A 22,879-nucleotide genomic window follows, 5' to 3' on the forward strand; every position below is an offset into this window, starting at 1 on the left:
CCACCCCCACCCCCGCCCCGCCTCCCGCCTGTCCGTGCACCCCGGACTGCTGAGGGTCGCGTCTGGCAGGCCGGTGGTGGTGTGGATGGCTGGAAAAAGATCCCCTCCTCCCGTGGCGAGCCAGAGAGAGGGGCTACTCTATTCGGAGGGGGGGGGCGGGGACCAAGGTGCTCAGCTGCTGCCGATAGGGGCAGGCACTGGCCGCCTAAAAGGCACTGGCTAGGGACTTCTCCCACTTGTCCCCGAGCACCCCGAGGTGCAGGGTCAGAGGAGGGCGGAGTCCCAGACCGCCACCCCGCAGCCACCGGCGTCCGCACCGGCTCTCAGGCCGGCTCCCTTGAAGCCTGCGCATTAGCGCCCGAGCCTCTTTAAAGCGCTGGCGGGGGCTGCGGTCACGTGAGACGGATTCCTGGAAAGTTCCTGGAAAGCGGCCTCCGCAGCGGCCGGGCGGGGCGCAAGGGGCGGAGGGAGGCGGGGAGCAAGCGAGCGCGCGAGGGAGGGAGGGAGGCGCGCGGGGCTGGGAAGTCGCGCGCACACTCTGCTCCGGGGACAGACGGTTAACTCTTGCCAAGTCTCGCCGCCGCTGCGGCTCGCGGGCCTTGGGCTTCCCTTGAAGCATGAGCCTTCCCTCCCGCAGCCGCCGACGCTGCGCGGGTCGCGGACAGTGCGCGCCGGGGCTCCGGGCGCGCGGACTCAAGATCCCTTGTGCCCCGAGCCCGGAAGCCTGCGGCAGGTACCGCTCGCGAAGCCCGAAGGCTCCGCCCGGGGCAGAGTGGCGGGGGGGGGGGGGGAGCGGGAGAGGGCGGCGGAGTGAGAGCGCTGGAGCAGGCGGACTGCCTGGGCTTCCTCAGTTTAGGGCTCTCGGGGAAGAGTTCGAGTCGCGGCTCTGCCCCATCCGGATGCAACTGCCTCCTCTCCTGGGTTCCTTCTCAGCCTCGCGAAGTCTTCGGAGCCCCCAACCCCCCAACCACTGCTATCCAAATTTATAATCCTAATAACCTGATCTCCCGCTCCTCCCAGCCAGCCTCCGCCCTTGCTCCCCCCCACCCCTTCTCTTTCGCCCATCTCCTCCGCCACAGCTGGAGGGAAACCCGGCACTAGCGAGCAGGGGTGTCAGCCTGGGGTGGCTGGGGAGAGCGAGGCGACGATCCCTGGGATTTTTTTGTCTGCTTTCGGCGCAGCAAAGTCCGGCTGCTTCTACCGAGCGCAGAGCCGGTTGCATCCCCAGGCATCTCGTTCTTCAAATAAACACCAACGGGGGAACTCAGACGGGCACCCCTCCTCTCCCCGGCTCCCCCGCCCCATGTCCGCTGGGGAGGCTTCCTGGTGCGGAGGCGGCAGTCGCCGCGGCGGAGGTAAGACCTCGGTGCTGGTTGATGGCACGACCCGCTGCGCTCGCTGTCGCGGGCTCAACCCCCGGCCTCCTCTGGAGCTCGGGCGGGGGCTTCCCGCTCCGGCCGATTCCTCGACAGCGCCCGCGGCGGCAGCTGCAAGAGCAGCGTTCCGCGTCTCGGAGCGACCGCCGTTGAGCCCCTCGTCCTTGTCCCGAGCGTGCTCCGGGAAGCCCTCAGGAATGGGGCCGAGGCCGCCCTCGCGGCAGGGATGCAGCGGCTCGCGCACCGCAGCACCCTCGGCTGGCGACCCAGGAGCCCTGCGGCGCTTTAGGGCGTGGAACCAGGTTTTGCCGGAGGCATCCTTCCTAGGGCCGTGGGGCTGCCCGAAGTGTGGGATGGAAATGCCAAGTGCAGAGAACTGCCACGTTCTTTGCATTTATTATGCTTTTTTCCTATTTGCCCTTGACAAAGGCCTATCCCGACCCGCAGGTGACTGTTCCCTAGGCTCTCTGTGTGTGATTCCAGCACAGTTCTTGGGCGGGAAAACACCTTGTTTATTCTCACCCTGTCTTCCATCTGACCCTCTCCACTCAGGCCAACTCTAGCGTCTTGGGTCTGGGCTCTCTTTTTACCCGTCTTTCCCCTAGAGCTGGGCAGGGCGTTGACTGGATGCCTGGGGTTAAATGGTACAGAAGCACGCAGGCGGAGGAGTCCCTGGGATTTTCCACGTGTCTCTTTCCCCACCCCCACCTCGGCCGTAGGGGTCCAGTCCAGACTAACCCAATCTCTGCCCCATTGTCTCTTCCCAGGCGATCTGTGGGTGACCGTGTCTGCGAGAGACTTTGCCACACCATACTGCCGGAATTTGGAGAGAAGGAACCAGCTGCTTCCAGTCCCCTCCCCCTCCGCCACCATTTCGGACACCCCGCAGAGACTCGTTTTGGGATACCCTGTGACTTCCAAGAAGGACGCGAGGTCCTCTGGCCCCAGCTCGGGCGACCACCTGTCTCTGACGTGTTGACTCCTCTCCCATGACCCTGCGGTGCCTGGAGCCCTCCGGGAATGGCGCGGACAGGACGCGGAGCCAGTGGGGGACCGCGGGGTCGGCTGAGGAGCAGTCCCCGGAGGCGGCACGACTGGCTAAGGCCCTGCGCGAGCTCAGTCAAACAGGTAGGGAGCTGGCGGCTGGCAAGGAGTGCGAGACGGGGCGCCTCCCCCAAGGCGGTGGAGAGAGCGCGGCTGGGACGCCGGCTCAGGTGGGGAGCAGTGAGAGCGATGGGACTAGTCTCCGGCGTCCGGTCCCCGTCTCCGGAGCCGGGGACCCGCACAGAGGGATGCCCGCCGGCTCGGCGGGATCTTAGGTGGCGACAAAAAGCAAAGTGGAGGGACGCTGGAGCTTGGGCGGAGGGCAGAGTGCGAGCTGGGAATGGTGTCCCAGTGCGGTGACCCTGGGCTGCTTTCGGCAGGGGTTCGGGCTTAGGCGCTCCTGCTCGCACCCGCGTGGGAGAAAAGCGGCCAGTGCCTCCCTTAACGGAGGGCGAGCCGGCGGCCAGTGGGGCTGGGCTGAGTGCGCTCCCGGGGCTCAGCCTCCGCCGCAGCCCGGGACGGTGGCGGCCAAGTTCGGAGACAGACAGTCTGCGTGGAGCGCAGCTGCAGGGTAGCCTGGCCGAGAGCAGCTGGCAAGGGCCGTGCCCAGGACAGCCTCCAGGTACAGCTTGGTCTCAGGCGGCGCTCTGCGCAGTGCGGAAGCGGTTCCCTGCATCTGCGGAAAAAGAAAAAGTATATGTAGTATTTTTCTCACGAAAGCAACTCTTGTAGTTAAAAATCTGTCTTGAGGCAAGACAACTTTTGGTAGCAATAAGATTGTGGGAAGGAGGGGCAAAAGTTCCAGTCTTTTCTTTCTGCTTCCCCCCCCACCCCGCCCCCGGCTTTCCCTCCTCGGGAAAGTTTCCCGGATATATACTGGCGGGGTGTGTGTTGTTTGAAGAGGGGTGTCGGCCGAATTGGAGGGCAAGTTGTTCAAACTTATTAAATGAAATGTCTTCTGTAAGTGAGATTCTGGTTATGACCAAAACAATTAAATAAAAGTTTCAGAGAACAGGGGTTGTAATTGGGGTTGTAATACAATTTGAACCAGGGCAAAGTCCAAAAGAATATGGTGAAGACTGTCAACTTAAAGTTCCAGATACTATGCACTCTCCCCCCAAACTTAGCTAGTTTTAACCAAAGCAGTCCACAAAGCAGTGCTTCCTAGGACTTCTAAAAGAGGCTAAACATTACAGGTTCTTTGAGGGCAGCTCTGGGGGCTACCAACCATGCAGAAAAGATGCTTCTGTTTTTATTGGAAATACTGGAGATAAGTTTTCCACTTTTCCCCTAACTTTTAATTTATTTCTAATTTACTTAGTAGGTTTTTGTCTCAATTTAACTATACTGAAAGTATCATTTTTTTTCTCAGCCAACATGTCTATCATATTGCAAATGTTCTTTTGGCTCGTTAGAAGAAAATCTTAACGTAGTTTGAAGAAGAGCTACGGAAAATCTTTTAAAAAGAAAGAGCTTGGCTTACCGTTGTGCCTAGAATGGACCTAAGTGTTTATTAAATACCCATCAAAGGATTTGTGATAGTTCCTGATAAACTTCCACCAGCAGGCATTTTTTAAAAAATAGGTATAACAAGAAGAATTAGTTGAGCATGGTGGTGCAGGCCTGTAAATCCCAGGACTTGGGAGGTGATTGCAGAAGAATCAGAAGTTCAAGGTTATCCTTGGCTACAAAGTAAAATTGAGGCCAGCCTATGCTACATGCAGCCCCGTCTCAAACAAAACAAGTAGAAAGATGACTGCCATGTGCAGACCATATTCTAGAAATTCTTATAATTAACTGTTTCACTTTCTTTTCTTTTTCTCTGTGAATGAAAACCCCAGGATGGTACTGGGGAAGTATGACTGTTAATGAAGCCAAAGAGAAATTAAAAGAGACGCCCGAAGGAACTTTCTTGATTAGAGATAGCTCGCATTCAGACTACCTACTAACTATATCTGTTAAGACGTCAGCCGGACCGACTAACTTGCGGATTGAGTACCAAGAAGGGAAATTCCGATTGGATTCCATCATCTGTGTCAAGTCCAAGCTTAAGCAGTTTGACAGTGTGGTTCACCTGATTGACTACTATGTTCAGATGTGCAAGGATAAGCGGACAGGCCCCGAAGCCCCTCGGAATGGGACTGTCCACTTGTATCTGACCAAACCTCTGTACACGTCAGCGCCGTCTCTGCAGCATTTCTGTCGCCTCACCATTAACAAATGTACCGGTGCCATCTGGGGACTGCCTTTACCAACAAGACTAAAAGATTACTTGGAAGACTATAAATTCCAGGTATAAGTATTTCTCTCTCTCTCTCTTTTTTTTTTTTTAAAACACATGCCTCATATAGACTCTCTCCGAATGCAGCTATGTATAAGAGAACCCGGAGGCCCTTCTCTGGATAACGGCGCAGAACTCTTTCTTAAGGACAATCGAGCTCAATCTAATTTAAAGGTGTGAAGATGTAGCTAGGTATTTTTAAAATTCCCCTAGGTAGTTTTAGCTGAGTGATGCCTCCTTTCCTATGGCTGATCAAGACCAAATGGCCCTTTAAAATTAAAAACAAAACGTCCCAAGTAAAGGCGAGGGAGTCTTGCTACCAGAATGACTTGCCTTTTTCGGGTTCCTATGCACTGGGTTAAAAGTCCCAAGCTCCATAGGCGAGAAAGTCCCATGTGAGTTTCTGAAGGAGGAGAAGACCCTGGCTGACCCAGGCTTAGCTCCACTTCTAGATGCCTGGCGGTCAGTCTGCGTGAGAACACGGGATGCTTTCCATCCTGGTGTATGCGGTAGGAGTTTCGTTAAACCGATCATGCTTGTATTTACCCCTCATCTTATGCAATTAACCAAACCAACCAAAAACCAGTCACTGCGAGATCCTGTATTTGTCTTTTTACTACACGTATGAACTCTCCCGTGAATGAGTACTGTAGTAATCCATTTCGAGACAGCCTTACTTACAGAAACATTTCAAACTGGTGCAAACGGAAGAGACATCTCTCTTTTCCTTTAAGGCTAAAGACAAGAATGTCATGCTACACAGGTGCAACTCAATCCTCGATAATAAAACCCAATGTAGATAGAGACATTTTACCCCTTGACGTAGCTGTGAGTCTTAACCTACTGCCATTGATTTTTGGAAATGGCTTTAGAAGTTTCCGAGTTGTCCTTGAATTGTCTGACCACGGACATCAGCATCTGTCTCCCTTCTACCGTGTAGAATACTGACTTACTTTTCTTCCAGATATAGGGGGTAACTTGCCTGTTTTTCAAACTGTTTATTTACTGCTGTTACTATTCGATTAGAATGTATTAACTAATAAAGAAAAACCTCTGACTTTTACAACTTGCATTTATTACTTTGAGTTGTAGATGTCCATTTCCATGGTAATAAAAGGTTGTCATAAAAACTTATATCAAGTGAAACAGATATAAGCAATCAGCACAGGGTAGAACATTAACTCGCTCGCCTCCAAATTAGGCCTGCACCTGCCCTATGTGGTTTAGAAAGCACGGTTTACAGACGAGGGGTTGTTAGACAGCCTGGTCCTGTGCAAGCTGGACGGGTATAACCCTCAGGCCTTCGGCGTTTTCAAAAGGAATGGTTTAGCAACGATTGGAGTGATGTCAGGGTCTGCCCTTTAACAAGCTGAGCAGACCCAATACTAAACAAAAGTGGCAAAGCTTCCGGCCCCTTTCTTTGGGTCCCAGTCTCGTGACTGCTGTAGATGGGTCATCTTTTCTGGAGCCTTGACGTCAGTTCTTCTCGCCACTCATTTTCCCTGCCAGCCCCTAGACTCCAGTGTTCCAGGCGAAAGACGAACCTGGTGTACTATGGGTGTACTCGGAGTGAGCAGAAAACTATCAAGTGCAGATTAAGAGAACTCGCTTCTCACATATCGTACGTACTTTGCAGTTTTTGAAATTCCCAAGTAGTTTTAGCACCTAGAAGGAATTATTAAGTCTACCCAACACCAAGCATTGCTGGGCGTGGCGTAGGAAGAGCCTCTGTAGCCTAATCTTGAAATAAGAGCTAGTTTTATAGAGTCTAGTCAACGGTGGGGCAATAACCTTCTCATTGGGACATTTAGATGCTGCGTTTTTTCTTCGTCACTACACGGACATTTCTTTGGTAGAATGCCTGACCCCTGGCCGATCTCTTATATGATGAGTAGGAAGGAGCTCTGTGGAATGCCTGCACAGATCTCCTGCCACTTCTCAGCCGATGGGGGCGAGACATGAGTGCCTGTGGCGTTAGGACAAGTTCCACATTATGGCAGCAAGTGACCTGCAGCTGGAGACGGCCCAGGCTTCTCCGCCGTTGGCTGTGAAACCGATCGCTTATATCTTCCCAGTCCAAGAAAGTTGAGAGGCATCAGGGGACAGCGTTTTTTTTTTGCTTTACAGCGTCTAATATTTATTTATTGAGTTCCTTGTGTGCCAGTTTCTTAGTCAGTACCTTATCCATATTATCTCCTTCGATCCTCACAAGGACCGAAAGAGCAAAGTACAGTACTTACGGGAGGTGATTATTTTCGACACCAATTGAGTTAACCAGTTAGAGCAGGCTATGGTAGCAACTGTTGCCTCCACCAGACTAGTACAGATACCTTAATTAGTGTTGCACTCTGTCTGTGTGAGGTTCTACCCAATCTCTGAAAAAAAGTCAAAGAAATGTGTTATTTGTATCTATGCATGTGAGTGTGTATACACTTGTGCCAGGCTGTATGTGTGGGAACTCCAGGACAATTGACTTGGATCTGTTCTCTCCTTTCATTGTGTGGGTCCCAGAGATTGAACGCAGGTCTTCAGGTTTGTCGGCAGGCGCCTGTACCCACTGAGACACCTCGCCGGCCCTCCAGCCATCAATCTTGTCAGTGTTTTTTTTCCCTGAGCACCCCCAAAAGGGGAGCTCATAATAAGTGGCGAAGGGGTCAGTTTGCCCCTTTACTGGGTGGCTGCTAAACGTTGCCAGTTAACCAGTGATCGCCCCATTTTAGATCCAGTAAAACACAAACAAAGAACGTATTCCCCTAAATGAACCTCAGCAGAGGTTGGAAAAATTTTCAGGGTTGTCTTTCTGTGGGGGTCGGGGTGTGAAGCCTTAGTAAGGCTATTTATTGTTGTTATTCTAAGTGTTGCTGTTGTCGTGGGGTATCCTGTGCAGGGTTTGACTGTCCCCCCCAGACTTAAGTGACTGCTCTGAATGAGCAGAGATGAATGTCATTCCTTCCAGTGGACAATGACAGCTGTTTTTTTTTTAGGGGCCGTACTCTGGCTTGTATGAGCGTGGAGGTCTTGCTTTGTGTTGCTGGTATGGAAGTCTGACTTCGTCGCAGTTACATAATCCGAATAGGTGACAGGAAGGGACTGTTGGTTGTTCCATGCTGTTTATTTTCTTGGGAAGGGATCCCCTGCTTTTAGAAAATTGTACCCTGCTTGGCGGAGGGTAGAGACAGAGACGTCATCAAGTAATCCAAGGGATGGAATGTCCCGAGAGCAGACTGTGCCCTTCTGGTTGTGGGTTTGGGCACAGGGCAGGAGGGGGTGAGTGGCTGTGGCTCTAACAGCTGGGCTGAAGCCTCCCTGGCTCCCAGTAGCCCTTGTCCATCTTCGGGTCCTTTCTACCCTCCCAAGGAAAGAATGTGGCTCTGAGCCTGTCATTTCCTTAGAGGCCTGTATTCTCTCTTCCAGTTGTTAACTCCCAAGAACTCTGAAGTTTGAACACACTGTTTGGATCCGTAGTTTAGGTCCTTTATATTGCCAGAGCTTTCAGATTCATAGATTAGGTTTCTGCCTGTGCTGTAGCCAGCAAACCGGCAACCTTCAAGCAGGTTCTCGGGTTCTTGGAGCAGTAAACACGCCTCACGTCTTCCCTTTGTTCAAACGGCCCGTACTCTTCCTTGCTGCCGTTAATGCAACTCAAAATTTTCTTCCTCTGACATGTGAAATCAGGCTTTGGAATAACACCACAGTGGGATACTTTCAATTCTTGGCTCCTTCTGCCTCAGTCTCAAGGATTAGCTACTCTGCTGGATTTCAACATGTCTTGATCCACTGTAGTGTTTTGCGTTCATTTGCAATTCAGGCATCTTTTTTTTTGGGGGGGGGGGATAGTTTTGGAGATTGAATGTAGGGCTTTCCTCAATGCTTGGCAAGCATTCTCCCGCAGACCCACATCTCCAGCCCAATCTCAGCGTTTCTAATCTCCGTGCTGTTTTAAAATCTCAGCCCTCCCATCCCTGCTGTCTGATGGGTTCAGGATGCCTGGCAGAGGTAACCCCCTCACAGCCACGGTGCTCAGGTGACTGTCTGCTCTCTGGTGCTCACCAGTAGAGTCCTCTTTGGCTCCTGTCCCCTCTTGGCACATTCCTGCCTTTCTTCTTTATTTTCTTATCACGGCCTGTTAGATTTTAAATTCTTGGTGACTGTAAAGAACCTTTGAAAGAGGGAAGCAGTCGTCTCCTTAAGCTAGGTAATTGACAGATTTAGGATCCTTAGGATTAAACCTCTGTTTCTCTTTAGCTCCCTTAAGGTTTTTAAGCACAGCTAGTCCCAAACACCGCACTTCGAACTTTTTTTTTAGCTTGTTTATTTAAACAAGCAGAGCTTCTTTTCCAAGAGTTTATGCTCTGTTGGGAAGGAAGGAAGAGGGCCCTTCTTCAATTTGCTGCTGAGAGCAATTCTTCTTGCTTCGGCTTGCTTGTCTTCTCCAGCCTCTTTTAAAGAATTTTTTTTTTCAGTTTCTCTCCTGCATGGCTACAGTCACTTCACCTCACACTCAGTGTCTGTGACAGCTGTTGCTGGAGCCAGCCTCAAAAAGCCTCCCCGTCCCAAAGGCTTGAGTAGGTCAGTCAAAGCAGAGGCCTGCTGTCTTCCTGCCCCTTCCCCAGCTCCCATCCACAAGGGAGGTCGGACCTGTCGAGTGCCTTCCTTCACAGGGAAGGGGACGCGCTCACTTCAATAAACATTTACTGAGCCATAAAAATAAAACTGCTTTTATAGACAGCTCTCACTTTGAATTCCATCCTTCACCTAGAGAGACCGTGTCACCTTAGAGAAGGAGCACGCTTTGGGATGGCTGGAATAGGTTACAGCGCTTCTGAGGCCTCGTCTCTATTAGGAACAGGGGGAAGGGAAAGCCAAGCCAGAGGCTTGGTGAGAGCTGAGGAAATTATGCCAGCTGCCTCCTCCTCTGTCCAAGCCCACGTTCCTCCCAGGGAGCCCCTTTGCTGTGTGGAACGAGACATATTTGCTAGTTAAATCATCGCAGGACATCATAGACTTTCCTAGATTGTCCCCGTTCCCAGTGGTGTTAAGATAAAAAGATAGCCTTTTTGCCAAATGGTTTTCCCCCTTCTGTTCATCTGGCAGCCCTTTTCCTGTTTAGATTTTGATCTTGTATTGCTGTGATCTTCATCTTTCAGGAAAACCGACTCCCTGTTGTTTCTTCCCCTGGATGTTATTTTCCGATTTTAACTTCTGCCACCTCGATGAACGTCACTCTCTTAGGTTGCCGGCTTCTTTTCCCTGTACTTCTAGGTAGTAGAACTTCATTCTGGGTTGGCCAGAAAGTGTTTGTGTTTTGCAAACCCTTTATTTGCTTCTCTGCTCTCCATTGTCTGTGGTAATAAAGGGTGGAGAAAGTCGGGTTAAGACGATTGGTTTTCAACAGCTTCTGCTTCCTCTCCATTCATCCCCATTCCTGGAACCACTGACAGAGAAATGGCTTCTTATCCTCCTTGCCCTTCTTATTTAAGGATATTGATAAGCCACCGAAGAATTGGACAAAAAGTAAAGGGTTGAAGCCTCACTAGTGTGGCGGGGGGCTCTCTTGAGTCCATCATGAGGTACCCCGTTAGCTCTCCTAAAATTAGGACCAACTTCTTTCTTTAAAAAAAAAAAAACAGGGGCTGGAGAGATGGCTCAGAGGTTAAGAGCATTGCCTACTCTGCCAAAGGTCCTGAGTTCAATTCCCAGCAACCACATGGTGGCTCACAACCATCTGTAATGAGGTCTGGTCCCCTCTTCTGGCCTGCAGGCATGCACACAGACAGAATATTGTATACATAATAAATAAAAAAAATAAAAAAGAAAAAAAGCTGTCTTATTTTTTTAAAAAAAACAGCTTTATTTTATGTGCATTGTTGTGAAGGTGTCAGATCTCCTGGAACTGGAGTTATATAGACAGTTTGTGAGCTGTCTGTTGACTTGAGTTTCCTGCCCTGCCCGGTTCCGCAGTCGTTAAGTCCCAAAGAAATCACACAGAGGTCTACATTAGTTATAAACTGATTGACCCATTAGCTCAGGCTTTTTATTAACTCTTATAACTATATTAGCCCGTTATTCTTGTCCATGTTAGCCACGTGGCTCAGTACCTTTTTCAGCAAGGCAGTCACTTCTTGCTCTGTGGCTGGGTCACGACTGCAGACTGCGCTTTCTTCTTCCCAGAATTCTCGTTGCCCCACCTCTACTTCCTGCCTGGTCACCCTGCCTATACTTCCTGCCTGGCTGTTGGCCAATCAGCATTTATTTAAAATATAAGTGACAGGGTGCAGACCATTGTCCCACAGCGGCTGTTGTGCGTGTGATAGGAATTGAACCCACGTCCTCTGGGAGAGCAGCCCATGCTCTCGACAGCTAAGCCATCTCTCCAGCCCCAACCAATTCATTTCTATCGTCCTTTGTACCAATCCTAGTTCTGAAATTGGGGCAGGAGTGGGCAATTTTAGGAGAAAAATCCTTCTGAAGCAGGGTCTTGAGTACCTAGACTCAAACTCCCCGTATAGCTAAGGGTGATCTCGAACTTCTGATCCTCCTGCTGCCACCTTCCAGTTGCCAAGATTACACAGGTAGGTGCCAACCCCTGGTTGATGCAGTGCCAGGGAGTGAAAACAGGGCTTCCTGTACTCCAGGCAAGCACTGTTACCAAGTGAGCTACTTTATCAGAAACAGGAGTCATTTCTAATAAAAACCGGGTTCTACCTTTATATAGATAGGGCAACGTTATCTTGTCCTGGTGGACCAGGTCCTTTCTCCCTCAGCATCTTTTCCGCATCAGCGTTATCTGTAGGGTTTAGAGCCAAGGAGAAGATCTTATTTTTATTCACATGTATGCATGTGTATCTGTGTGTGCGTGGATACTCAAGAGAGGCCGGACATCACAGGATAGGTGTGAGCTACCCTCTCACACCTGTGGGTGCTGGGAACTGAGTTCAGGTCCTTGGAAGAGCGATGAATGCTCATGACATTGAGCCATCTCTCCAGCCTCCAGCCTCTAAGCCTTGTGGCCAGTACTTATACTCATCCAGGCCTAACAAATCAGGGGTTGTTTTTTTTTTTGGCTTCTATTTATATTCATTTATTCCACAACATCCCCTCTAATCTTCTTTCTCACCTGCGTGCTTCTCTGCCCCTCTCCTTCCCGGCAACATTTATTGGGCACCCGTTGTGGTTATTCACAAGGAACTCAGAGAAGAGAATCCTGTTACACTAAAGGAGCCCCTTTCCCTTATAGGCAGAGGTGGAGTAGATGGGATTTAGACTTATTCAATAGTTTGATCTGCCTCCTGCCCTGTGGCGCCATTCCATTTTGTCTCCACAACAACCCGGAAGGTATTACATTCTCTTTTTACTGAAAATAAAACGGAAGCTTGAAGATGGAAAACACAATGCCCAGTCATCCTGCCCGAGACTCTAACATGTATGCAGGGATAGAGTCATAATAGTAACCACAGGACTGGAGCCCCGAACTTGCCTTGAGAGCTAGGGAAGGCCTCTGAGGAGGAACCTTAATTCCCAATACTTGGGTATTAAGGCAGGAAGGTGTCTTCAGATGAGGTACATATCTTCAGTGAGGAAGATCTTTTGGTCTTGGGGTTGAAGAGGGTAGAGCCAAGTCTTGTGGGGGCGTGCTGACATAGAGAGCTGGGACTGACCTTACCTTGATGAAAAATTTAGATGTATCCTGTGGAGAGTAGGGAGCTGATCAAAACCTGTTTCCTTCTCTGTAGTAATAGGAGCGGCGGGGCTGCGTCCCCGGCACCCGGCCGCCCACATGGCTAGCTTTACCCGAAATAATTACACGGAAACTGTATTCTTTTAAACACTGCTTGGCCCATTATATCTAGCCTTTTCTCGGCTAACTCTCGCACCTGGATTAGCCCATTTCTTACAATCTGTGTAGCCCACAAGCTGGCTTACCAGGAATGATCTTAACCTGCATATGCCTGGAGTGGGAGAATCATGGCGACTCTTTGACTCAGCTTCTTTCTCCCAGCATTCTGTTCTGTTTACTCCACCCACCTATGTTTTAACCTATGAGGGCCAAGCAGTTTCTTTATTGCCTAACCAATGAAATCAACAGATTGATATATGACACTCCCCCATTACTTCTCCTCCTCTTCTTCCTCCTCTTCTTCCTCCTCCTCCTTTTTCCCCAGACTCTTCCAGTAGGATTTCTTTATTGTTACCAGATAATCACTGCATACACAGTAAGGGGTTCACTATGATATTTTGATCCATGTATGCAATATACCTGTTATCTACCCTTTTCTCCTCTCCTGGTCTGATATGAAGCTCCTTATATGAACAAACAGCTGGCTTTGGCTTGTGCTGTGTGCTGTCCTTCTGGAATCCCTGAGGGTTGGGGTTGGAAACAGGAGAGTAGACTTAAGGAGAGGGATGGGTATGTGGCAGATAGGAAGACAGTAGGGTGCCCGTGAGGAACAGACAGTTTGCCACCAGGCTCAGGTTTGGAGTTTTGGGTCGGCCAGCTTTCCATTTGATACTGGCAAGTTGGGATAACTCTGCATTCTCAGGAAAGCAAGGATCTGCCACACGGTGGGTGCCCTGCTGAACTGGGACTGGAAAGACCTCGAGACTGTCTCGCGTTGCTTTGTCCTAGGCCAGACCTTGAACTTCTTAGAGTCTTAGTCACGACATTTGTAAAATTCAGAGATGGAATCGTGATGCTTTTTTAGTCAGCCATTTTCAGGAAGTTACCTCACCTGTGAGCATGCTGGGAGGGGAGGAGACAGGAAGGGCGAATGCCACATTTTGTTGGAGCCTCAGGTTGACATTAAGTTTTAGCACAGATTTTACTTCTATGCTGTAATAGAATCTTGGGGAAACAAATTCTTTGTGTGTGTGTGTGCGTGTATGTAATATATATTACATATTTTTCCTTTTCATAGTCTTTTAGCTAGGTAAGAAGAATTTTATGTTTTTCTCTGAGTTGTGGATCTGTGAGCCCTGGAGTGTATTTAGAGTTTAGACTTGGGGTTTTAGACCTTGGTTGTGATGGAGGAAGCTCTGACATATACCTACTGTTAGCCTAATAACTCTTCAGGTGGGTTTCCATCATGGGGGAGCACAGAGAGCTGTCTTTGCTCTTCTCTGGCCTCTCTGGAAAATGTGGGCAAAGGCTAATGTCTCCAATTCTAGACTATTCTAGTTTTTGATTGATCCTTAAAGGGTAGGCAGGTAGGTGGCCGTTGAACTTGTGTTCACTTGACAGGCAATTTGTTACAAAAGCTATGAAAACACCACCACCACACTATGTAACATATTAAGGAGATTCTTAGATTCCTTAATAAAACCAAAAAAATTTTCTCTTTTTCTCCATTACCCCATTTGAAAACAGGTTTGGGTGTGGACATTCTTGCCTAGTCTATCCATCTTTTTGTTTGTTTGTTTTCGAGACAGGGTTTCTCAGTAGCTATGGAGCCTGTCCTGGAACTCGCTCTATGACCAGGCTGGCCTCGAACTCACAGAGATCTGCCTGCCTCTGTCTCCCGAGTGCTGAGATTAAAGGCGTGTGCCACCATTGTCTGACTATCAACTTTTTTTTATGTTTTATTTTTATTATCGATGTACATGTGTGTGTGTGTGTGTGACTGTGCTGTGTGGGCACATGTGTATGGGGGCCAGAAGAAGGCTTCAGCTCACCTGGACCCGGAGTTACAACTTGATATGGGTGCTGGGAACCGAACTCTGGTGCTGATTCTCAACAAAAGAGCAGCAAGCATTCTTACCACCAAGCCATCTCTCTGGTCCCTAGCCATCTTAGATTTGGTCTCCTCCTCCTGAGCTTCATCATCTGATACTTTGGTCTCCGCCTCCTGCGGAGGTATGCTATAGGTATGGCCCCATCATGCATGGCTCCTCCCGGACCTGTCTTAAAGCAGGGGTGTTGGCTTCAACTCTTGACCATCACCATTGTTGAGGTCCCCTTTGCTCCCAACGAGAGTCAGGTTGACATTTACTTGCTATTATGATAGCCACGGAAAGGTGGTAGAGACGTTTTTTTCCTCACAGAATAAGTTAGTCACCATGAGACTGAGTTGAAAGTCTGGCTCTCTCTGTGGGTGCACCTCACTTCTTTTCTTTATGAAATAAAACCTTGGCCATCTGTTAAGCTAGTAGAAAATAGACGGATGTAGTAGTCAGGGAGAGAATTGGGGTATGAACCTGACAATAAGTCAAAGCTGCCGGGAGATGCAGGTTGAAGCTGTGTTGGGTAGGCCACGGAACTCATTGTGTTCTAAGCATGGGAAGAAGGCAATGATTCTAAAACAGAGCAGCAGTTTTTGGGTTCCCAAAGGACCAGGGAAGAAATCAGTAATGCCAGGCGTTGCCCTTGGTACTCACCACATACGACCTCGTTGAGGGCACACAACAAACCACTGAGCTCTCCTTTAGAGATAAGGAGACTGGAGTCATTAAGTTAGGGTATGAAAAGTTAGAGCTGGGATTTGAGCGCAAAGCTGCCTGACTCCAAAGAACAAACCAAAAAACTACGACTTTATTCATTCTTCCCTATTTCTGTAGTAAACGTATTATACCTACATTCATCGCTGTATGACAGTCGGATGTGGGTAATATGTAACGTGATTAATGTCAAGAGGGCATGACTCTTCCCAATGTCCAAATACAGTATTGTTAATACTTTACTGAACCGCCGAGTCCCAGGCCCTGACTCTAGAAGACTCTAATCTAAATGTATTTCTTCCCCCTCCCCCTTTCTAAGCTTTCCATTCCTAGCCAGTATAAACCACACCCCTCATCTCTTTCCAATTATTCTTTTGTTTTCTTCGGAGGTAAATTCTTCGAATATACTGTCAGTCACTGTTCTGTGGCTGGGAAGAGACACCATGACCAAGGCAACTCTTATAAAGGAAAGCATTTAATTGGGGACCAGCTTACAGTTTCAGAGGTTTAGTTCATTTACATCATAGTTGGGAGCATGGCAGCACACTGGACCCACAGGAAGCAGGAAGGGGGGGGGAAGCCTCAAAGCCCCACCCCCAGCCACCCACCTCCTCCAACAAGGCCACACCTCCAACAAGGCCACACCTCCTAATCCTTCCCAACAGCCCAACTGGGAACCAAGCAAGCAAACATATGAGTCTTTTGGTGGTGTGTGCGTGGGGGGGGGGCAATCTCCCTCAAACCACCACAGCACAGATGCAACATTCATAGCAGGCTAGGTTCTGCTGTTTGCGAACCCAAGATGCTTGATGACTTAAACAGCAGAGGCTTATATCTTAAAAATAACGAAGATCCCTACATCCGAGTCTGTCAGGTCGACAACAAGGCTCTTAGTCCCGCAAAACCCCAGTCTGAAGAAGCAGCCACCAATTGGATGGTTCTGGAGTGCTGAGCCAATGGGAAAAGAAACATCTCCTGCCAGCATGCATGCTTAGCAGTACCTTAACCACTCTCTGTACATGGGCCAGAATGCCGTAAAATGGTGCCCTTCAGCCACAAGGCGCAGGCAGGGCAAACCCGAACCACCACAGACACCGCGCTGCCTACTGGACAGCTTTTCTCCCACACTCGGCAGGACAGCTATGGGTTGGTTAGTGGTAACCCACCTTCCTTTCAGTATTTCAAAGCCTCTGCAAGCAGGGCACAATCCCTCCTTTTCTTTTAGTTATTTCTGAGCCAAAGGAAAGGTCTGCTGCTGTCTTGAGGTGAAACCGGGCGTCATAAAGAGCCAAGTTCTCTACTAATGTCTCTCTGGGCTTCTTCACTCTGTTAAAACTAAGCCTGTCTTTTTCTCCAGTGTGAATAATTCAACACAAATAAGTTATATACTCATTCACTTTCAATGTTTACTCCTTCACCTAATTGGCCATGAAGCTGAAAAATAATTTTTTGCAAGTTCCTCCCTCCCTTCCTCCCTTCTTTCTTTTCTTTTCTTTCTTTCTTTCTTTCTTTCTTTCTTTCTTTCTTTCTTTCTTTCTTTCTTTCTTTCTTAGATATAGTTTTATGTGGCACAGGCTGACCTTGAACTTGCTATGTATCTGAGGTTGGCTTTGAACTCTTGATCCTCCTGTCTTTACCTTCTGAGTGCCAGGATTACAGACATCCATTACCACACCCAACTTTTTTTAAAAACTCAATTTTCAACCAAAAATGAAATCTTTTTTTTAGACACATTACAAATGAAATACGTTTCTTGTGATAAATTGATACCTAATCACTGGTTTTAATTTGCTTTTGAGAGGACTGTATTCTCATTAGCACCAACGCAGTTCTACACTCTATTTTGGGGTACAAGCAGATTGGGGTCTTTTTCTACAGAAAACAGCTGTATAACAGAAGAACATGCTGTGTTTCAACAGACAACAACCCTCTACTAGATTCTTGGACTGTTAGGTCTAACAAGATTAGGACATACAGAATCTACTACTACTTTACAGCTTTCCAAATGGAATTCAGGTTCTTCCTCAATAATACATCTTGGTTTTGCTAGGCTAACCTGGCTTGGAGACTCTCACGCTACTGACTTCTTCCTCTTCGTATTCATTTATATCTTTTGTGTATTTATTTAGTTATTCATGCATCTGCTTACTCACACAGTCATCCCATAGCTGCATCTCTGTCTACCGTGCATACGACGTGGTCCTGGGGAAAATGAAAAGGATACTGTCTTTTTTTTTAAATATTTATTCATTATGTATACAATATTCTGTCTGTATGTAGGCCAGAAGAGGGCACCAGACCTCATTACAGATGGTTGTGAGCCACCATGTGGTTGCTGGGAATTGAACTCAGGACCTTTGGAAGAGCAGGCAATGCTCTTAACCACTGAGCCATCTCTCCAGCCCAAGGATACTGTCTTTAAGAAGCCTCCGGCAGCAGTTACAGGATAAGTCCTACCCCTGTCTTGGGGGGATGGGTTCCATGATTCCCAGGGGGATGTTTGAAGTTATGGAGAGTATAGACTGTGCCACACACACACACACACCCGTAAGAAGGTTTCACTTTTAAATAGAAACAGTATAAGATTAACAATAGGTAATATTAAAACAGAATAATTGGAAGCGCTTACCTAAATTGTTCTATTATTAATACAAACTCAGGAGTCAGATATTGGGATACAAACCTGATAGATCAAGAAAATAGCAGAGGAATGACTAGCTGACTCCATTTTCCCAGATGGAGAGAAAGAACTGAAAATCTCTTCAAGTCCCTCCCTGTCTGTTCCTGTGCCTCTCTATCCGGGCCCTCCAAAATCTCTATGTCTGATTCCCCGTCAGCTAGTCATGGACTCCACCTCTTGACTCAGGTTTAACTTGGTTAACAGCCTCCAGAATGTCACGGTGCAGTCAGATATCCAGCAACAATAATTTTAACAACGTACCAGAAGCAAAGCTATTTGAAACGTACAGCGGCAGGGCATGGTGACGTACACCTTCAATCCCAGTGTTCAGGATGCAGAGGAACTGCAGTGGCAGGTCGCGGCTAACCTGGTCTACATAGCAAGTTCCAGGACAGTCGGGGCTACATAGTGAGACCCTGGCTGGCTTAAAAGTGAGTTAGTAAGTAAATAAGTAGTAATAAAACATGTAGTAGAGTACTTACTTGGCTCCTGTGTGCAAGATGCTGGTTCAATTCTTGCCCACCAAAGAACAACTAGACCCAAAACAACACAACACTAGAAAAAAAAAAGTTGAGCATTTTTATTCCTGGAGTTGGCTACTTGATATTTTCAGACCACAGTTAATCACAGAGCAGTGAATCCAAGGGAAAAGGGCCCTGGGCTGATGGGACTACTACATGTTGTTTCTGGATAGCACAAATAAAGGAGCTTTTTAGAAGATTGTGCTTGTACCGTTCATACACAGGTCCTTGTCCTTGTCTCCCGCATGTTGTGACGATTGTTTGACATACATGTGGGGCATCATATGTGATCTAGAAATGACTTAAAGTCTGCATGTAAGTTATACGAAAATGCTCTGCCATTTTGCATAAGAGATGTGTGCATCTGAAGTTTGGGGGTGTCCTGTACAAGGTCCTGGAGCCAACCACCGTCTGGTCCACAGAGATACTTACAACTTGGAAGAGCACTGTGCCCTGGGAGGAAACACCTAGATTTGTTTTAGGAAATCAAGGAAGACATCAGGGAGGAGGGGACTTTTGTCCTTGGGCTTAGAGGATGAGTTGACCTGATTGAAACCCTGAGGGACACACAGCACTAAGGGCTTTGCCCGTCTTCCAGAAATGTCAGCGTTTACCTGGGAAATGAAAACCGTCAAAAGCTTTTGCGAACTGACTGACAGCCTCGGGCATAGGATTTGAGCTTCTCAACCTCAGCTTTGGCCACCAAGACTTGCAAGGGACCCGCAGCTAGAATGCATGGGGTCTGTGAGCTTGACTTGGAAAACAGTCTGCACAGTCGTTGCCACCATCTTCACAATGAGAAATAGCAGTCCTTCAAATGTGAGTCTAGCAACAGATGCGGGAGAATTACAAAGGATGTGAGATTATCCCCCATAGAAACCTGGTGTTTTGGTCTGGGATTACAGTTATCGCTTATATTTCAAAACCCCTTCTAATTTTGTTTATTTTTCTTCAGATTTATTTTTCTTTTATGTGCATGTGTGTCTGTGTGAGGGTGTCAGATCCCCTGGAACTGGAAGTACAGACAGTTGTGAGCTTCCAGGTGGGTGCTGTGAACTGAACCTGGGTCCTCTGGAAGAGCAGCCAGTGTTCTTAACTACTAAGCCATCTCTACAGCACTGCAAAAAATATCTTTTATACTTTTTTAAAAAAAAACCAAAACAACAAACTGAAGTTAATGTGGGTATTAGATCTATTGCTGTATCTTGTTATTTAAGGAATCAATAAAGAAGCACATAAATTATTGCGTCACAGCTTAGGGAAAGTTTTCACATTTATATTTTAGTCTTATTCAATTTTTGCACACACACACACATGTATGTGTGTGTGTGTGTGTGTGGTTTAAGTACATTTTTCTGAGAAGGCCCCATGGTCTTCACAATATTTACAGAGACCAGTACTCTTGCTGGATGTGTGGGAGATTATAGAGACAATGAATTTACTGATGGATCAGGGATGTGAGGCAAAGGAGGGGTTCAGAACCTCACTGTACCCCTCAAGCTTCTGCTGGGAGTAACATTCTTTTTTTCTTTAATTATTTCTCTTATTTTTAAAGATTATAACATGTAATCAGATCGTTTCCCCTTCCCACCCTTTCCTACAAACCCGCCCATAGATTCCTTCTTGCTCTCATTCAAATTCATGGCCTCTTTTTTTTCAGCAATTGTTGTTATGTACATCCATGTATGTATGTATGTATGCATGCATATACACATACATGTTTACCTGTGTACATGTATATTCCTAAGTACATAAATACCACCTTCTTAGTCTGTGCGGGGTTACTTAGTACATACGTGTTCAGGGCTGACCATTTAGTGTCGGATAACCAGTTGGTGGGTGCGCTTTTCCCTGGGCAGACTCTTTGTCTGGCTTCGGCATTTCTTAGTAACCTGTGTTCTTTGTAGGGTTAGGGCCTCCTGGCAGCAACCTTCTTTTATTCTTATTCCACCCTTTCCTGCCTCCCGTACCTACCTCTTAAAATTTCACCCTAGTAAAACCTGGAACGTGTTTCCAACAGTCAAGTATGAAAAGCCATACTGAAAAACAGCCTCCTTGGCTCGCTTCCTGTCTGTCAGTCCTGGTTTTTGTTTTGGTTTATGGTTTTTGAGACACCCTCACATAGCTCACGTTGGTGTTGACCTCCTTACTTCACTGAGGCTGGCCTCGAACTCCCGGTCTTCCTCCTTCCACCTCCTGTTTCCATAGAGAGGCCTGGCCCTGCTTAGGCCTACATACACCTTTTGAGCCTCCAAGTGATTACTTCTCTGGCCAGAGTGCAAACTGTAGGCAGACAGTGCCCTGTAGTCTGTAGCGTCTGCTCTATTTTTCCCAGTAGGTGCGGAATGACTATAAGATGAGCTGATTCTTCCCAAGGAAGAGTTCTTGTTTCAAGGTCACTGTATTGTTTATCAATTCTCGATATCAGTTTTAGAAGATGCAGTTGCAAATGAAAAACACGTTAGGTGAGCTTCTATGTTGATTCCTGCGCCATGGGTTGAATGTGTTCAATGTGCTCTCAAACCAGGAATAGGAAAGGTGGCTTGGAAGAGTCCCCCTGCCACTGCCCTCTACAGTTTTTACTTTGGCTTGGTTTTCTTTCGCCGTTGTGAGCCGTGGTTAGTGACAGTTCTGCCGCCTGGGCTGTGGACTGCAGACACCACAGCAGGGCTGTGGACTGCAGACACCACAGCAGCTGGGCTCCCTGGTTGGCTCCCCGCAGGTTCCTCGCCACTCTCCGTGTGAGGTCCAGGAATGTATAGTTTCTGAGGTCTGATATATTTTGATGGTTGCCAGAGAAAATCGATGTCTGCCCCCCCCCCCTTTTTTTTTCTGGGAAAAACGCATCTAGACATTTCCAAGTCGATTTGTAGGACTTCATGTCATTAGGACGCCGTGGCGAAACTTTTTCTCAAGTGGCTGAAGAAAACAAAGACACTTCAGTCTCCAGGGCTGTGACACCGGGTCCTATGAGCGCCACAGCTGAAAGGTTGACAAAGTCCTGGATTGTTTAGACGGCCTTTCTTCAAAAATAACCGGGTATTTGGCCTTTTTCCAATAAGGAAAATAACAGCTTTAGCTACTGACACCAGATTAGTGCCACGGCTTAGGAGAAACAGGGTACCTTTTCCTCTCTAGTTTCTAATAACGCCTCAGTTTGGCGACAGCCTTGAAGGGCTCTTGCTGTTTTATTTTTATTTTTTGGCAAGGAGAGCTACGTTTGGGAGAAACGGGCTTTTGAAAAGTTAGCTTCCCAGACCAGGCATGCGAAAGCACAGCTTTCCACTTCATTTATATCCTCAGCACCCGAACGAGTTAAGAGGCTGTTGCTGAGCGAGAGCGAGTACCTGGCAATACCCGAGTTACTTCTTCTTTACTCTCCCTAGCTCCTTCCTAACCCCAGCGGGTGGAGAACAAGCAAAGGCTTGTTGGCCGAGCAGCGAAGCCTCGGCATACTCTTGGAACAAAATGACGCTTGAAAACAACAACAACGAAAACGCAGTTTTTACGAGATACGCTTCGGCTAGGGAGCGGGGAGTAAATGTTTTAGATTTGGAAGAAGTTTAAAAAAAAAAAAAACAAAAGCTGCCGGTCTTCCGAAAGACTTGACATCTAATTCGTGAGTTATTGAGGCCCGAGGAGAGAGAACTTGGTCTCTTAAAAGCTGGACAGGACTGACTCAGCTAGAGCCTGGAAGCAGCCCGACCTTGATTTACATACACAGAAGCGAGGACTAGGCCGGCTTGAGCTATTTCGAGGAACTGGATGAGGGAGAAGGATCAAGATAGCAGCAGCAGCAGAGAAGCAGAGAGGGAGAGAGGTGGGGGGGGGGGAGGGAGGATGACTGCAGGAGGGGGACGTCTCCTTTATGGTCTCTATTCTTTCTGTGGGGTCTGACGCTGTCTGGGGCGCACCCCGGCCTTGGAGAGGGAAGGGTTGAGGTGCCACCGGGCGACGCAGCAGCGTTCTTTGTCTGCCACCATCCCCATCCCGGAGTGCGGAGCCCAATGGGTCTGCAGCGTGGCAGCTGCTGCTGCCGCCCCGGCGCCCTGCGGGTCTCTCGGGGACCTTCTGTAAAGCCACCACAGAGGCGCGTGGCACGGGGCGCACACCGCCGGCTTTGACGCTTTCCGCTACACTGAATGGGTTAACGTCTTCCCCTAGCCCCAGTTATCCTCCTACAAACCGGGTTCGGGAATGTGGTAGCCGCCGGTCTTGCTTCTGTTAATCCAGAGTAAATATAATCTTTTATTAACTAGTTTCCCAATTAGTCTGAAGGCAACAAACTCATGGTTAAAAATCCAGCCAGTTCAGCATGTCACTAAAGCGGGGGACGAAATTGCAAACCCTCTTCCCCACCCCACTCCCTCAGGGTACTGTTGTTTAAAAAAATTTCGGAACGTTCTAATTCTAGAGAAGCATCTATTTTTTAATCAGTTTTTTTTTAAGTGCAAGCGAACAGTGTAATACACACACACACACACACACACACACACACACACCCCATTCTGTGATTTGCTTCCCAGGTTTGCTATTGGGGGGTCTG

At 48.1% G+C, this 22,879-nt stretch overlaps 1 protein-coding gene across 8 annotated transcripts; it reads left to right on the plus strand.

The window, feature by feature from the left end:
- Positions 1–483: 483 nt before the first annotated feature.
- On the plus strand, positions 484–21,827 carry Socs2 (suppressor of cytokine signaling 2). Of its 8 annotated transcripts, none has more exons than XM_075954252.1 (5): positions 484–733; positions 2,144–2,504; positions 4,262–4,713; positions 7,686–7,777; positions 9,165–9,445. In XM_075954252.1, exons 2-5 carry the CDS (start codon positions 2,366–2,368, stop codon positions 9,268–9,270), a joined length of 789 nt encoding a protein of 262 aa, XP_075810367.1. In that variant the 5' UTR covers positions 484–733; positions 2,144–2,365; the 3' UTR covers positions 9,271–9,445. The 8 variants fall into 8 exon arrangements, with proteins under 8 accessions (XP_075810367.1, XP_075810370.1, XP_075810371.1 ...); XM_075954255.1 differs by having other exon boundaries at positions 485–733; positions 7,686–7,735; positions 9,165–9,444; XM_075954253.1 differs by lacking the exon at positions 484–733 and adding an exon at positions 787–1,355.
- The last annotated feature ends 1,052 nt before the right edge of the window (positions 21,828–22,879 follow it).

Source organism: Microtus pennsylvanicus, chromosome 20 (genome assembly GCF_037038515.1).
Source record: "Microtus pennsylvanicus isolate mMicPen1 chromosome 20, mMicPen1.hap1, whole genome shotgun sequence".
Taxonomy (NCBI): Eukaryota; Metazoa; Chordata; class Mammalia; order Rodentia; family Cricetidae; genus Microtus; species Microtus pennsylvanicus.

What these genes read in the sequence shown, in the direction of transcription:
- Socs2 (XM_075954252.1), top strand. Translation starts at nt 2,366, where the DNA reads ATGACCCTGCGGTGCCTGGAGCCCTCCGGGAATGGCGCGGACAGGACG. An exon ending in GCGCGAGCTCAGTCAAACAG is followed by an intron (nt 2,505 to 4,261) that starts GTAGGGAGCTGG and finishes TGAAAACCCCAG; the next exon opens with GATGGTACTGGGGAAGTATG. An exon ending in TGGAAGACTATAAATTCCAG is followed by an intron (nt 4,714 to 7,685) that starts GTATAAGTATTT and finishes TTTTTTTTTTAG; the next exon opens with GGGCCGTACTCTGGCTTGTA.